We start from the raw sequence: 17,221 nt of genomic DNA on the forward strand, positions 1-17,221 counted from the left end.
TGGTGGGGTGGGATGTGGTGGGGTGTGGTGTGGTGTGGTGGGGTGTGGTGTGGTGTGGTGGGGTGTGGTGTGGTGTGGTGGGGTGTGGTGTGGTGTGGTGTGGTGGGGTGTGGTGTGGTGGGGTGTGGTGGGGTGTGGTGGGGTGTGGTGTGGTGTGGGGTGGGGTGGGGTGGGGTGGTGGTGGGGTGGGGTGGGGTGGGGTGGGGTGGGGTGGTGCGGTGGGGTGGGGTGGGGAGGGGTGGGGTGGGGTGGGGTGGGGTGGGGTGGGGTGGGGTGGTGGCGTGGAGTGTGGTGTGGTGTGGTGTGGTGTGGTGTGGTGTGGTGGGGTGTGGTGGAGTGTGGTGTGGTGGGGTGTGGTAGGAAGCCGCACTGAGATGGCCAGGATGTCTCAAGTAGGGAAGATAAGGAGTGGGTGTTAAGAGGAGGAGGAGGAGACAGACAGGGAAAGAGGGAGGTGAGGAGAGGAGGGAAGGAAGGAAGGAAAGAAGGAGGGGGGAAAGATGGTGAGAAGTGGGTGTTGAGAGGAGGAGGAGGATCAGACATACATACAGACGGACAGAGAGGGAAGGAGGGACGTGAGCAGAGAGGTGGGAAGAAGTAGGCGTACAAAGGAAAGCAAACAGCAACAGACTTTATGATCCTTTCAAGGCTGCTTGTTACAGAGTAGACTATGACTACAAGATCTAACTCTACATGCTGAAGGATAAGGAGTGTAAAGCAAGAAGGCTCCCCCCGCCTCCAAACCCTCCAGTTAAAACTAGCAGGAAAAAGTGAGAAAAACCCCCATGCATCATGGAAAAACTGACATGGAAATTTCATAGGAAAGACTGAAAAAGATACCGCCAGTTACATTGTATAATACAGTATAAGCTACCAGTTTGAATAACCTAAAAGAGAAAGTACGGTAGTAATGTAAAATGAATAATCAAATAAATAAATAATTAACGCATCACATTATGTACGGGTCGTTGGGTTAATGGATGTCTGTAGACAGCGTGGAAACCGCACAGTGTGGAGGAAGGAAGAAGGCACAAGGGAGGAGGGAAAGATGGTGTGAAGTGGGTGCTGAGAGGAAGAGGAGGTGGAGGAAAAGACAGACAGACGGACAGAGACAGACAGGCAGACAGACAGGGAAAGAGGGAGGGAGGTGAGCAATGAGGAGAGAGAAGGAGGAATGAAGGAGGGAGGCAAAGATAGTGAGAAGTGGGAGTTGAGAAATAAAGAAAATAAACAGACAGACAGACAGACAGACAGACAGACAGGTAGGTAGGAAGGAAATAAGGGAGGAAGGAAGGAGGGAAAGCAGGAGATGGTGTGAGGTGGATGATGAGAAAGAGGAGGGAAAAGACAGACAGATACGGTACATGGATAGGTAAGAGCGTAGACAGGAAGGAAAGGTGAAAAGGAAGATGGTGCGTGTTGGGCAAGAGAGGATGAGGGAAGACAGGCAGGATGATAAGTAGGCAGGAAGACAGGAGGGAAGGAAGGAAGGAAGGGAGGAAGGAAGAAAAGAAGAAAGGAAAGAAGGAAAGAAAGAAGGAAGGAAAAAGAGGGTGAGAGGTGGATGTTGAATACGAGAGACCAGTAATACCTCTACCTTCCTGGTATACGTCCTTCCTTATTCCGTGTATGGTGGGCTACTTAGAGCATCTCTGCTGGTATTAAAACATAAACACCAGACAGGTGTATGTACAGTATACAAAATCGAGAAAATGACCCATATACTTACATACATACCGGTGCACACACGCACACACACATATACATACATAGGATATATATATATATATATATATATATATATATATATATATATATATATATCATCATCAGCCGTTGAGGTCCACTGCAGGACCGGCCTATCCCTACCAAAGCAGGGACGATACAGCCAATGTATCTCTACCCAGTGGCTTAGGCTGTCTGGTAGAGACTGTATGTAGGGTGAGAAGTGCTTGTAAGTGTGATTGTAGTGTTGTAGTGGCTTTGGATGTGTGTGTAGTCTGTGAACCAAGTGTAATCTGCCCGCCTTAAGCCGACTGGGTGCAAGCATACTAGTATGCGACACTGGTTCAACCACAGCACCCCTTGTGTCCGCCTTAGTAGCAAGTGGCTTGATGAACGCTTCCCAAAGTTTTAACAACTGGCGGGAGGTGAACCCGCGTTCACCAGCGTGTGAAACGCACACTATACCACTGACCACTGTACTGTACCACAGAGGCTCCTACATACTGCATATATATATATATATATATATATATATATATATATATATATATATATATATATATATATATATATATATCGGTACATAGGCTACATACGGTATAAAATGAATAAATAATTATATAAACACAATACAAGACAGACAGCTTTAGACAGAGACAGACAGACATAAAGACAGACAGATACATAAACAAAATATATACCGTATCCATCCATCCATCATCCAATCCTACGTTGCCCGATGAGGAGCGTAGGAGCCCGGGGATAGGCAAGTTGGTCCTGACATTTAAGATGAGAGTGACCAGCCTCACTCATCCCTGAGTGGCATTACATCAGAAATAAACCTCAACCACCCCTTGGATATAAACCTTCACAGGCTCTATCTGACTGGAGCGCCGTAATTACCCACTAAACCACCAGGCGCCAAAATCTGGTTATATATCGGAGAGAGAGAGAGAGAGAGAGGGAGGTAAGGCGGAGGTTTGAAGAGGGGCGAATGTAGGAAGAGCTTTAAAGGGGAGGGGAGGGGAGGAAAGGGGTGAGGGGAGGGGAGGGGAGGGGAGGAAAGGGGTGAGGGGAGGGGAGTAGTCGTGATAGTTGGGGGGGAGGGGGAGTGAAGAAAGAGGAAGAGGAAGGACGAGAATGAAAGGAGAGAGAGAGAGAGAGAGAGAGAGAGAGAGAGAGAGAGAGGATGGAGAAAAATAAGGGAGAAGGAGAATGGAAGGGAGGAGGAGGATGGATGGAAGGGAGAAGGATGGAAGGAAGGAGGAGGATGGAAGGAAGGAAGGAAGATGGAGGGAAGGAAGGAGGATGGAAGGAAGGGAGAAGGATGGAAGGAAGGGAGAAGGATGGAAGGAAGGAGGAGGATGGATGGAAGGGAGAAGGATGGAAGGAAGGGAGAAGGATGGAAGGAAGGAGGAGAATGGAGGGAAGGAAGGAGGATGGAAGGAAGGGAGAAGGATGGAAGGAAGGAGGAGGGTGGAAGGAAGGAAGGAGGATGGAAGGAAGGGAGAAGGATGGAAGAAAGGAGGAGGGTGGAAGGAAGGAAGGAGGATGGAAGGAAGGAAGAAGGATGGAAGGAAGGAGGAGGGTGGAAGGATGGAAGGAGGATGGAAGGAAGGAAGGAGGATGGAAGGAAGGAGGAGGGTGGAAGGATGGAAGGAGGATGGAAGGAAGGAAGGATGGGAGGAGGAGGAGGATGGAAGGATGGGAGAAGGATGGAAGGATGGGAGGAGGAGGATGGAAGGATGGGAGGAGAATGGAAGGATAGGAGGAGGATGCGAGGAGGATAGACAGAAGGAAGGAAAGGAGAGGAGGGAGAGTAGGGAGGGAGGGAGAGGATGGAAAGGGAAGGGAGGGAGAGGATGGAGAGAAGGAAGAGGAGAGGATGGAGAGGACGAAGAGAAGGAAGGGTTGGAGATGAGGGAGAACAGGAAGGGAGGGAGAGGACGGAGGTAAGGAAGGGATAACAAGCCTTATGGTCCTTCCGAGGCTGTTTGTTACAGAGTAGACTATGACTACACGATCTAACTCTACATGCTGAAGGATAAGGAGTGTAAAGCAAGAAGGCTCCCCCCGTCGCAAGACCCTCAGCTAAAACTGACAGGAAAAAGTGAGAAGGACCACATGCAGCATGGAAAAACTGACATGGAAATGTAATAGGAGGGACTGAAAAGGAAAAGCTACATTCTAGAATACTTTATCTATAAGTTACCAGTATGAATAACCTCAAAGGGTAAGTAATAGAGTAAAATGAATACTCAAATATATAACTAACACATGACATTATGCACGGCCAGGGTGAGCTGACGGGAAACTGCACAGTGCACAGAGTGGATGTCCAGGGAGAAGATGGAGAGAAGCAGAGAGAGAGGGGGTGGAGAGAAGGAAGAAAGAGAGGGGGTGGAGAGAAGGAAGAGAGAGGGTGGAGAGAAAGAAGAAAGAAAAAGGCTGGAGGGAGGGAATGAAGAGAAAGGGTGGAGGGAGGGAAGAGAAAGGGTGGAGGGAGGGAAGAGAAAGGGTCCAGAAAAAGAAGAATGAGAGAAGCTGGAGAGAAGGAAGAAAAAGGCTGGAGAGAATGAAGGGAGGGGGAGGAGAGATCAAAGGATGGTAAGCAGGTAGGCTAAGGGAGAGAGAGCGTAGCAGAGGTGAGTGGAAGGGAGGGAGGCAGGGTCAAGGAACAGGGAGGGAAGGGAGGGCAGGCCAGGGCAGGGTGGATTGGAAAGGGGGGGAGGGGAGGGGAAGAAGGGAGAGGGGAGGGGACGGGAGGGAGAGGGGAGGGGTGAGGAGGGGAGGGAGAGGGGAGGGAAGAAGGATTAGGGTAGGGGGAGTAGGGGAGTGAGAGAAGGTTAGGGGAGGGGGAGGGGAGGACAAGAGAAGGGAGGAGGGATGGGGGCGGCGAATAGGGGAGGGAAGGGAAAGGGAGGCAGGGTCAAGGAACAGGGAAAGAAGGGAAGGGGAGGGGAGGGGAGGGAAGAGGGAGTGGGGTAGTGCATGGGCAGGGCAGGACAGCAGCAAGACCTGTTTTCTTCCCCTCCCTCCCTCCCTCCCCTCTCTCTCTTTCTATCTGCGTACCTACCTATCCTCCCCCTTTGGCGCTGCTCCTGCCTCCCTCCCTGCGTACTCCCCTCCCTTGGCGCTGGCAGGATGCACGTCAGGGTGGGTGGCTGGACTGCAGTGTAATGGTTACCACTTACAATCACCAACTGGAAAAACCCCAGACCCATTCCTACGCCGGCCAGAGTCTTAGGCAAAAGCAGTTTCTCTCTCTCTCTTTGCTTTTTTCCCTCTTGACCCAGTAGTGCAATTAGGAATCTGGACTGACACTTGATTGTTGCTTGTTGACGTACTCTGTGAAATTTATTGTCTTAAAGTGACTCATAAAGCTTCGTTACTCCTCTTCCTTAGCGATTTATTTTGTACATTACACCTTTTCATCCTCTCCTCCGCTACTGAGGCGAGCCATGTTCCAACTACATCTAAATATCCTAGGAGAGAGTAATCAAGGGGCAACTGGTATAATAAATCGCTAAGAAAAAGGTGCTAGGAACCTTACACTGCCACCTTGATTATGGTCTACGATTCTGTGTCGTCTGGGTGGATGTGTGGATGAGTAGTTATCTGGATGAGTGGATGGTTCGAAGACAGTGTGCGTGGAGATGTTGGAGATGTGGTTAACTGGATGAATGGATGGTTCTCAGACTGTGTGTGTGTGGATGAGTGGTTAATTGGATGAGTGGATGGTTCTAAGACTGGATGTGTGGATGAATGGTGAACTGGATGAGTGGATGGTTCTAAGACTGGGTGTGTAGATGAGTGGTTAATTGGATGAGTGGATGGTTCTAAGACAGTGTGCGTGGAGATGTTGGAGATGTGGTTAACTGGATGAATGGATGGTTCTCAGACTGTGTGTGTGTGGATGTGTGGTTAATTGGGTGAGTGTATGGTTCTCAGACTGGATGTGTGGATGTGAGGTTAATTCGGTGAGTGGATGGTTGGAAGTGTGAATGCGTGCATGAGTGGATGGAGGGAGATGATACTGGCAGAGAGAGAGAGAGAGAGAGAGAGAGAGAGAGAGAGAGATCCACATGAATAACTATGAATAAACACCATCCACTCATCCATCCATCCATCATTCTCTTCATCTATCCGACCATACTGTCTCTCGTCTAGATATCCTTTCTCTCCTTCGAGCATCCTTCCATCCAGCTAACCATCCATCCATCTAGCTGACCATCCATCCATCCACCTACCTTTCCTCCCTCCCTCCCTCCCTCCATCAATCTTTCCTCCCTCCCTCCAACCATCCATCCACCCAGCTAACCACCCACCCATCCATCTTTCCCACAGCCAACCATCCTTCCATTCATCTACGCATTCTTCCCTCAATCATACCATCCATCCAAACATCCTCCATTCATCCAACAATCCATCCACCCATCCTTTTTACCGATCCAGCAATCCATCCATTCAACTCTAATTCATCCATCTTTCCACTCCACTATACAACAAATGTTCCATCTATCCTTCCACCCATCCAACAATCCATCAAACCTCCCATCCGCCCTGAGTTCCATCCATCCATCCCAACATCTTCCGTCTATCCAACCATCCAGCCACCCAATCACCTACCAAAGCGCGTTCCCATCCATCTAACCATCCATCCACCCATCCCAACATCCTCACATCCATCCAATTTATTTAACCTTTCAGTCGTCCACTCTCCATAAATCCTTCCACACTTGTCCCTCCATCCATCCACTTATCCATGCATCCTTCCATTCATCCCACCCTTCCAACCATCCATCCATCCACTTAGCCATCCATCCACATATCTCCACACCTTCCACCACACCCCCCTTTCCCTTCCACCCATCCATTCACCCCATCATCTATCCACCCATCCAACCATCGTTCCATCCAGCCATCCACACATCTCCACACCTTGCACCTGCATTCCCCCTCCCCCCCAATCACCCACACCAGCAGGAGGGGCACAGAAGCAAGCCAGTCGCCAGATCGGAATTTCCTCCTACTCTCACTTCACTTTCACACACACACACACACACACACACACACACACGTCTTGGCCTCGTCACTGTTACTAGAATTTTTTTATTTGTCTTTTCTATGAAGTCACAGCACAGCAAATCCGTCTACAATATGCCCTTCTCGTTTTTAAATCTGCGGAAAGAGCAAAGTATTAAACTGCTTTCCGGAAAAATAATTTGGGCTCATTTTAGTGTATTTTCGTTTGTAAATTATAAAAAATAAGAGGATGCACTTAAACGCAATGGTCATTCAAGAATATGATAATGTTTTTCAGCCTTTAAAAAGCTGATAAGATATATAAGAGTTCCTGTATATAAAGTTTAAAAAAAAAAAATCTATTGCCAGACGCCGTAGTCCCGTAAAGGGTGGCCACAAACAAACCGCCTCCATGTCGCCCTATCCTCTGCCATTTCCCAGCTCACATCCCCCTCATAAAGAAAAAAATGATAAAGCCTTCCTAATGTAATAAAATGCGTAGTGCACACGTGTTTACTTGGTCTTTTATACATCCTGTGCAAGAGCATAAGAAGGATGTCAAAGGTCAAATGTCAGGCCAAAACAAAGCATATGACCTATTTTCTCTCACCAAATGTCTGATGCAGTTAGTTTAATTTAATGACAATAATATAACCTGACCCATACACAAATCTGAAATTAGGCCGACCGTAGGAGGTTCAAAATAGCAAAATGAGGCGAGAATAATGGGGATGGTAACGTCTATTCACCCTACCGTACACTATACGAACATGGACAACAGTGAAACCATTACATAAACAGACCATAACAATCGTGCGAAACCTCTGCTCTCAGGCATCACACATCCAATAACAAGGCCGTTACAGACGACAGCGGAAATCCCTGACAGTCGTATACCTAGTTCAGCAAATAAACAAGGCGCTTTTTGGTAGGTGGAGAAGTGTATATACTCACACTGCTGGTTGTGAATGGGTGGTTGTGCATGTCAAGGGGTGGCCAGGGGTTCCTTACTGGCAGATACGCCTGAGAACAAGGCCACTACCACCACCACCACTTGTTGATGCACCATCGAATTTCCCGTTTTGTTTCCCGAAATATTGCACTGGTAGCTCTCCCACGGCCACGACAGCAACCTAACAGAGCTATTTTTAACGTTCTGTGGGTTATATTACCGTTATAGTCTATGAAGGCTTGGAAAAGTAATCGGACTTAATACTCCCCACCTTCCCAGTGTAACCACCCAACCCGCACTGGCCAGAGTGACTGTCTGTCGCGCACCCTGGCCCACTTCATTGCCACACGCCACCCACATTCATTATATTCCTTTGTTTTACGTCAAACACCCTTATATTCATTGGTAGTCACTGTACGCTGATTAGATTTTAGTTAAATGTAAGTCACCAGTAAGTCCACTGTCTGTCGGAGTCCTGAAACAACATGGAAAATGTTTAATTATTGCTTAGACAATTGGCAACGTGCGCAGTGTATGTGTTGTCCTCGTGTTTATTGTATTGCAAGAGGCCATTTAAGACAAAAACAAGAGCAGAAGAAAACAATGGATCAGGACTTATTGCCGGAACTGCCTGATTACGCAACCAACAAATGAAATGTAGTACTCAGACAATCCATGTAATTCCTTCAGCAGATTAAGAAGTGCAAATATGAGCTGTTTTGAAATAGTTATTAATCATAATGCAAATGAATAAGAAAAAATATATATTTGCATAAATACTGAAGCATACTCTACATCATAGTTACGTTGAATGACTTATAATGGCACAGCACATTTCAATACACACACTGTGATATTGTGGCAACATCCGATAATAGTGTTGCCACATCTATCCGGCCTGGCCTAAGCCATGATGCCAAGTGTAATGGGAAAACTTTGAGCAGTCTTCTCAGAACTCTTTATATACTGTGTGTATATATATATATATATATATATATATATATATATATATATATATATATATATATATATGTTTATTTATTTACTTATCGTATGTAAGTTATGTATGTATGTATTGCTTGTCGTGGGAATGCAGTAACCCAACCGTCAGTCACTGCCAAATACTAGGCCATGCACTCTGCCACAATCAGCTACATATCACGCTATCACACCGTTCTAACTAGCGATGTCAAAGGCCTCCAGCGTATGATGCAGTCTCTACGTATGTATGTATTTATGTACGTGGTATGTATGTATGTATATATGTGTGTATGTAAATTCAATATCTCATTAAATCCTGATCTGATTTGGAGCCAAACTGACAGCAACATTATGTGTAGGTGTGGGAAGATGCGATACTGTTTTGGTGCATCGCCATCACGGGTCAAACGTCATGTCAGGTTTAACTTCAGGACGCGGCATTCTCGTCAGATGTGGGTACAGTGCTGCACATACTGTACACTGCCTGTGTGTGAGGGAAAAGGTGTTTGGCTCTGGTGCAGGGCTGTGCAAGGTCAAGGTCACGGGTCAAGGTTAAAGATCACAGACTGAGGACAAAGGTCAGGGGTTAAAGTCAAAGGTCAGAAAATTAAATGTTTTTGTGCAGATCCACTGAAGGACCGTACTCAGGTGGCATAGGAGGCTTCGTAGCACATTTTCCTCGGCTATTTATTTTCTTGTGTGTTTTTGATGCACCTGCCGTCCGAACATCGTTAGTGAGAGACAGACTCACAATACCTGGCCAAGAGATGCTCCCGCATCTAAAACTGCGTCCTAGGAGTGAAGGGGTTAATGGCGTTGCTTCCTTACATACATAATTCTTCACAGGCTGTACTCCACCCGCCCTAAGACTGGATTTAACATAAACAGCCTGCTATTCTTCTTTCTCATCTTTCACTCCTCATTTTCTTCCCCCTCTACCTCCTTCACCACCACCTCTTCTTCCTCCCCTCTTCCTCCTCTTCTTCTTTTTCCTCTTTCTCCTCCTCCTCCTCCTTTTCTTTTTCTTCTTCTTCCTCCTCCTCCTCCTCTCCTTTTTCTTCCTTTTAGCAGAAAGAAATCTGGGTAGATTTAGGATTCATTTTCTTTTCCTTCTCTCCCTCCCCCCCTTCTCTCTCTCCAGACGCCTCAATCCCATGAAGGGTGGCCACAAACAAATCGCCTCCATGTCGCCCTGTCCCCTGCCATTTCATTGCCCTCCTCCCAACTCACACACCCCTCCCTCATATACCTCTCTGCTCCATCCCTCCATCTCATCCTCGGTCTCCCCCTCCCTCTTCCCCCTTCCACATCACTCACACTCTTCTAGTTAGTCTCTCGCAGCCGCTACCCATTGTCTCCACATGGCCAAACCACCTCAGTGTATTTCTCCTAAAGCTTTCTATCACATCCACATCCACATCACAACGCTCCTTCACGTCCTCATTTGGCCTAAAATTGCCATCTCCATCATCAATCTTGAATTGTAACATTAGATTAACACTAGAACCCGTATTCTTGTCGGAAGCTCCCTAACACTTTTTTCTAAGCGATTCAGTTTGTTTATTACGCCCTACTGTCCTTTTCTGCGTTATACAAATCCTTCCAATATCTCCATAATATGCATTAATAACGTTCAAAAGGTCGTTAGCCAACCATATCCAAAAATAAATCGCTAAAGATGAGGTGTTGGGAAGCCTCCTTAACCGACGAGAATACGGGCCCAGAGTATGATGCTAGTCACGAAGAAGTGCAATGGAAAGGACGTAGAGCCATAGCAGTCTTTTTCTGTCTGAGCTACGTGAAGTAAACTGACAAAAAAAAAAAAATCTGGGGTGAAGTTAATCCAAAAAATATATATATTCTCATTAATTCCTGACTATTCAATTAAGCCCTTCAATCCGTGGAGGCGCTTCCGATTTTATTTTTGTTCTCTGCGGACGGCTTTGTTTAGGTTTGAATATTTGAAGTACCAGGCGCCAGTGTTCTCGTCGAGTAAGGAATCTCCCCAACATCTCTTCCTCAGTGATTTACTTCTGGATATAGCTGGTTAATATCCTTCTGTAAGTTATTTATGAAGAGTATGGTGATATTGGACAATAAAGTGTAATAAGCAAAATATATCGCTTAGGAAAAGGTGTTAAGAAGAATATAACCTTTTGTACGTTATTTATAGGGTATGGTGATACTGGAATGATTTATATAACAGAATAGGATAATAAGGTGTAATAAACAAAATAAATCGCTTAGGAAAAGGTATTAGGGAGAAAATAACCTTTTGTACGTTATTTATGTAGAGTATGGTGATAATGCAAGGATTTATACAACAGAATAAATCGCTTGTAAAGTGATGGTTGATGGTTGTCTGAGTGATTCGTTTGAAGTCAAGTCCGGAGTAATTCAAGGTGGTGTTCTATCGCCTTTACTATTTATATTGGTCATTGATTACATTATGAAACGCGTTGGAACAGAAACCGGTGGAGGTATACTTTGGGGAGAGAACAGGAAACTTTTGGATTTAGATTATGCAGATGTTATAGTTTTGATTTGTGATGGTCCAGAACACAGAGTTATAACTCTGTGGTCCAGAAGAGATGCAGAGAGTGTTGGACTGTTTGGTGAGTGAAGGTCGCAAGGTGGGTTTGGTTATTAATTGTGGAAAAACTGAAATAATCAATATGAATATGGAAAATGCGCAGGAATGTGTAATTGGAGGTATGGTTGTAAAGCAAGTTGATAGGTTTAAATATTTAGGTAGCCTACTTATTTAGCCAAGGATGGTTCTTTGAACTTTGAATTCGAGGAAAGGTTAAAGAAGGCTAATCAGGCAATGGGAATGCTTAAAAATATTTGGAATAATAACAATTTTTCTGTGCATACAAAAATCAAACTTTATAAGGTAATGGTTAGGAGTATCTTAATTTATGGACACGAGTCTTGGTACAGCACAGTGACTATGGAAAATAAATTCTTGGTGTTTGAAAACAAAGCACTTAGAAGAATATTAGGAGTTAAGTGGTGGGAAAGGATACCAAATAGTAGAATTAGAGAAATAACGGGAGTGCAGCCGATCGATGAATATGTTAGATTCGCACGATGGAAGTGGCTGGGACATGTGTATAGGAGACAGGGAATAGTACGAGGTACACCAGGGTGGGTGGCACTTGGTAGGAGATGTAGAGGAAGGCCAAAAGAGACGTGGGTGAGGACAATGAGACGGGAAGCTGGAGATGAGTGTTGGGGAGATCTTGAGGAGTTAGCACAAGATAGGATGTGGTGGTGTGAGTTCATCGAGGCCCTATGCATCCCCGAGGGTGCCACAGGAAATGATTGAATTATACAACAGAATAGGATGATAAGGTGCAATAAACAAAATAAATTGCTTAGGAAAAGGTGTTAGGGACCTTCCTTAATCCGGCGAGAATAATATAAATCAGATTACCTTTTTAATTTATTCTACTCTTCTTTCCCTTAGAATAGATGGTGCTGGAGAGGGACGCCTTCACGTGGTGGCACTGATATAACTGAGCGGCTCCACTGCCCGGTTATTCAAACATCCCTCAACTCCCGCCCTATCCACCCCAAAGGAGGATGGTGGACTGCAGGATGAGGGCAACTTCAGCCTGCAGTCCACCAGGTTCACATTTCAGACGAATTTACAACAACAGCGACAAGAACAACAGCTACTTCTACTGCTTTTGCTGCTGCTGCTACTACTACTACTACTACTAATGCTACCACTGCTGCTGCTGCTACTACTACTACTACTACTACTAATGCTACCACTGCTGCTGCTGCTGCTGCTGCTACTACTACTATACTACTACTAATGCTACCACTGCTGCTGCTGCTGCTACTACTACTACTAATGCTACCACTGCTGCTGCTGCTGCTGCTGCTACTACTATACTACTACTAATGCTACCACTGCTGCTGCTGCTGCTACTGTCCACGTCGGGGAAGGAGCGGCCACTGTACGCCCTTCATCTGCCTCCACCTCCTCCGGGAGCGGCAGCGCGGTATCAGCCATTTTTCCATACCTGGGAAGGAGAGGCCACTGTACGCCCTTCGTCTGCAGTCCCTAGGGCCTCCCTGTCGGAGAAAGTCCCTGGCGCGGCCCACCTACCACCCAGAGGCCGCGCGGGACGCCCTTCTCATTCTCCCCACAGGTGTGGTCCCCAGGAGGAGCTGCCGATTGAGGAGTGGTGGCAGGGCCCAATCCCGGGAGAGGGAGTCCACGCCCTACGAGTCGCCCCTGGACGACGCCCGGCCCTGACGGACGCCACCCGGAAGGGACGCCGCAGGCCACTCCTGATGGCGGTCCAGCCCAGTGGTGACCGCAGCCCCCAGCCACCCAGGGACGCAACCAGGACCCCGGGGCGGGACTTCCCGAGCCCGTCCCACCGACGACCCTCCGCCAGGAGCAGACGGCAGCAGGCGCGACTCCTAGCCTTGTTTGGCCCCAGTCCTGAGGGCCACCTGTCAGGTCGAGGCCCCACTAAGGAAGGGCCTCCCTGCACCCCGGACCGTGACCACACCTGGGCGACCTCACCACCTGCAGTAGTCCCGTGTCCCCTACCGGTGGGCACGCCCGAGGACCAGCCTCCTACGCCCGGGCGCCACCTCTGATTAAGCCCAGATTTCAGCAGCCCAAGAAGCCCACTATATAATAACAGTGACTCCCTATAGAACAAGGACTGACAATGTCTATTGTTTGGCTTATTCACATCAGTGGTACAGTGAAGACTGACAGTGTCCATACCCATCACAGTGACACCTTTAATGTACAGTGAGAATTACCTAAGTCTGAAACTAACGAATGGTACACCAGGACTGTATGGGAAGGACTGTATAGACTGTGCCTATAACTCCTGTGTACTATTTGTGAATATTGTTGACCGATGGTGATTACACTTGTATGTATTGTGTGCAGTAATTATTGTGTACCAAAGCCTGACATTGTCCATATAGCCTACATGTATATATCTACTGTATATTGTAAGGGAATCCAATTAAGGCAATATATGTGTAAGGTTGGTCTGCCGAGTTTTTATGCCCTGTTCCTCTTGTTGTGTGGTCACTGGTCTAGTTCCGGTTTTGAAAGAGGACCCTGCTCAGTAGGTAGCGTTCTTAGGAAAAGAAGTCGACCTAAAAACACCTTGCATAACTGACATCTAAATTTAAGGATTTGTTTGCACATTCGCTCACCCAGTTTGAATGCATAAAGACTCCTGAGATATTTCAAAGAATTGAACTGAAATATTTATTGATGTGAATCCCTATTAACTCCATTCGAGATATGCAAGCTTTAATAAAATAGCCTGCAATGTATTTTTGACATATTACACACACACACACACACACACATACACACACACACACACTTTCCCTTAATTTGGCCTTAAATTGGCATCTCTCAGTACTAATTGCCGAGTAGTAACGCTAGATCGACACTAAAATATGATTTTTTTATAGTCACGAGGATGTGGTATGGAAAGGATGTAGGGCCACAGCAGTATCTCCTTCAGTGAGCTACGTGAACTAATCTACAAATGGAACAAAGTCTGGGCGTGGTTAAAGGACCGTATTTAAATGGAATGAGAGACTTCGTAACATCTCTTCTTTACCGATTTATTTTGCCTACTGTATGTTAATACTCTTACGTTGTGATACCGATAGTTCGCATCAATAACATACAAGTTGGGTATATTGATGTGTAGCCTAATATGCAGAATAAATCGCTTAGGAAGGCTTGTTACGATATCTCCAAAGAATACGGGCCAAAGACCTCTAGCATTCAACATCACAATAATATGGGATCGATGGGTAGACTAAACCCGTGAGTACATTCTTGAATTCTTTGTGGCGGTGTGTGGCATTCCGACCTTCCCCACACGCTTGCCTCGCCTCGCCTGTCACTCAGTTGTTGTGGCAGCAGCAGACGACGCGCTCTCTCTCACCCAAACATGGTTCACCAGGTAACAAATTTCACTGTGTTTACCCGTTGCGGTTATTTATCATCTGTTATAACCTCTTCTGTTCGCCGTTTGAGTGGTGTTGTGGTTGTTCCTGTGTGTGGTAGTGTTGTCATACCCATGGGAGCAACGTACACACCATTAAATTTATTAGAATTGATTTTTTCGTAATATCTAGCCACTCACCAGGTAACATTTTCACTATTTTTACCTATTGTAGTTCATTATCGTATATTAGATCCTGTATTGGCTGCCATTTGACGTGTGTCTGGGTTACTAGTGGGTGTGGTTGTGTTGCCATCCTCGAGGGAGCCAGGTAAATATAGTAGAACTTATTAGATTTTATTTTTGAACTTCTAGCCACTACTGTTTTTTTCCTTTTAAAGTATAGGAGCATATACCGTGTAACTTTGGGTTCATGGGAGCTACTGTGTTAATTTCCAAGCGTTAGTAACGGAATTTTGGGATTACGGTGCAAATATTCAGTAGTTTGCCATCAATAGGCGTTTTCCTTCGTGACATCGGTGGTAATAATACACAGTGCATATATTTAAAGTTAGCTGTTGAAATACTCGCTAAGATATCTTTTTTATTAGTGAATTTAGAATAGTGGGAAGGAAGAAGGGTGAGGAAGGAGAAGAGGGAGGAAGGAAAAGGGAGGAGGGATGAAAGAGGAAGATGAGAAGAAAGTAAGAATCAGCCTACTATCTTCAGTCCAATAGCTTATTTTCATTATTATTATTATTATTATTATTCGCCACTACCATGAGATCATTTAGGTTAGGACGGATTAGTAGTAATGTAGAGGTTAAAGATGGAAATATTTACCACTTACAGATCGGAAAGTGTCCCTAAAGCTGAAGGAAAGTGTGTGGGTAACAAGATTAAACTAAATGATACGAGAGAGAGAGAGAGAGAGAGAGAGAGAGAGAGAGAGAGAGAGAGAATCGCAAGCAGCCTAAGTTATACAGAGCACCGGTAGATGAAAAAGAAATTGTCCAAGCAAGGTGTAAAGTCTACCTTTCTCTTAGCAGCACATCCTGAGAGAGAGAGAGAGAGAGAGAGAGAGAGAGAGAGAGAGAGAGAGAGAGAGAGAGAGAGAGAGAGAGAGAATTACAAGCAGGCTAAATAACAGCACCGGTAGATCAGAATGCAAGGGTCCCATCAAGATGTCTGTGCAGGAACATGTAAAGTCCCGCCTTACCTGTTTCATTCTGGCCATTGCTACACGATCTTATTTGACGTGTCTTTTAGGGGAAACCTTAGACCTGAAAGATGTATAATTAAGCAGAATGTGCAGTTTCTTCTGTGCATGTAGAGGCAGCATGGACACCGCATACCCAGTCCTGTGATGTGTGATTTGAAAGGAGTACAGACTTGTATCACAACGGCGTAACAGAAGCCAGTATCCCCATGTAAAAGACTATGATCGCAGTGGTGGCATGTGTGATGGAGTGATATCCCAGAATACACTCACTGAATCGTAGTAGTAGAAGTAGTAGTAGTAGTAATAATGGTAGTGGTAGTAGTAGTAGTAGTGGTAGTAGTTGTAGTCAGCGGATGGTAGCGCATTCCACAACATGTACTAAGATATCAAAGTGGTATCTGGCCTCCTTTCCCTATTTTGTACCCTATGTAAGTTTTGGTGAGGGTTGACCTGCATGAAAATACTGATGATAACGCGTGTATAGTGGAAGACATTAGTAAGGAACCACACCAGCTGACCTGAGAAGTTTCTTTGAAATCCACCTGCTCAATTTCCTCTTTTTCTGGTCGTTTCTGTTCTTGGGAAGGGGGCTGACCCCCACCTAAGAATAACTGGGAGGGTCACGCTCCCCAAACATTGCATTATGGATGAGAGTACATTGTACGGCATGTGCTGTATCAGAGCCATATCTGCCCTTCTTTCCCTATTTTTGAGAAATTTGAATTTACTGAGGGGGCTGACCCCCCTAAAAATCATGGTTGGAAAACTGTATAATATAGTGGATGACCCTCTGAGTAACTAGACGAACTCACCTGGAAAGTTTCATTCAGATCCATGACATAGGAATTAAAGCACACACACACACACACACACACACACACACACACACACACACACACACACACATTTACTATATCTATCCACCTTCTGCTGGGACTACCGCGCCTCTTCCCACCTTCAGACTGACCCACACATAACCTTTCCACCTCCCTTCGTATATTCATTCTCTCCACATGACCACGCCACCCAAGCACACTCTCCGCGACTCTGTTGTCCACGTACTCCCCTACTCCACATTTTTCACGAATCACATTATATTCTTTTATCCTATCCACTCTTCGCACTCCACATACATTTATCAAGAATCCCACCTCCACTGCTGACAATCTTGACTTCGTTTTCATGCCACACCAGAGTCTCACACCCTTACATTGGCGTGGTACTGATACGTCATGCAGTCCTCTCGCAGCTGCAACACTCAGACCTGTTTCCTGTCAAGGCCTTCATAGCACCAGCCACTTTCCTTTCTACCTCCTTCTGCGCATTTCCCTCTCTTTTCCATCACTTTACCCAGGTACT

The 17,221-nt window shown here is 46.0% G+C and overlaps 2 protein-coding genes across 2 annotated transcripts in view; one reads left to right on the forward strand and one right to left on the reverse strand.

The window, feature by feature from the left end:
• The window catches only part of LOC145398763 (toll-like receptor 6), a 54,116-nt gene extending 46,192 nt beyond the window's left edge, over positions 1-7,924 (reverse strand). The window contains exon 1 of the mRNA XM_080271572.1: positions 7,705-7,924. The gene's annotated coding sequence lies outside the window, so the exon portion shown is untranslated. The remainder of the gene's footprint in view (positions 1-7,704) is intronic.
• Positions 3,942-17,221, forward strand: part of LOC145398741 (ergosterol biosynthetic protein 28 homolog) — a 47,691-nt gene continuing 34,411 nt past the window's right edge. The window contains exons 1-2 of the mRNA XM_080271538.1: positions 3,942-3,958; positions 12,850-13,117. Of these exons, the coding sequence (XP_080127664.1) occupies positions 3,942-3,958; positions 12,850-13,117 (285 nt within the window). The remainder of the gene's footprint in view (positions 3,959-12,849; positions 13,118-17,221) is intronic.

The sequence above is a fragment of the Coenobita brevimanus genome, chromosome 46, assembly GCF_032717465.1.
Source record: "Coenobita brevimanus isolate Jiangsu-jjx chromosome 46, ASM3271746v2, whole genome shotgun sequence".
Classification (NCBI taxonomy): Eukaryota; Metazoa; Arthropoda; class Malacostraca; order Decapoda; family Coenobitidae; genus Coenobita; species Coenobita brevimanus.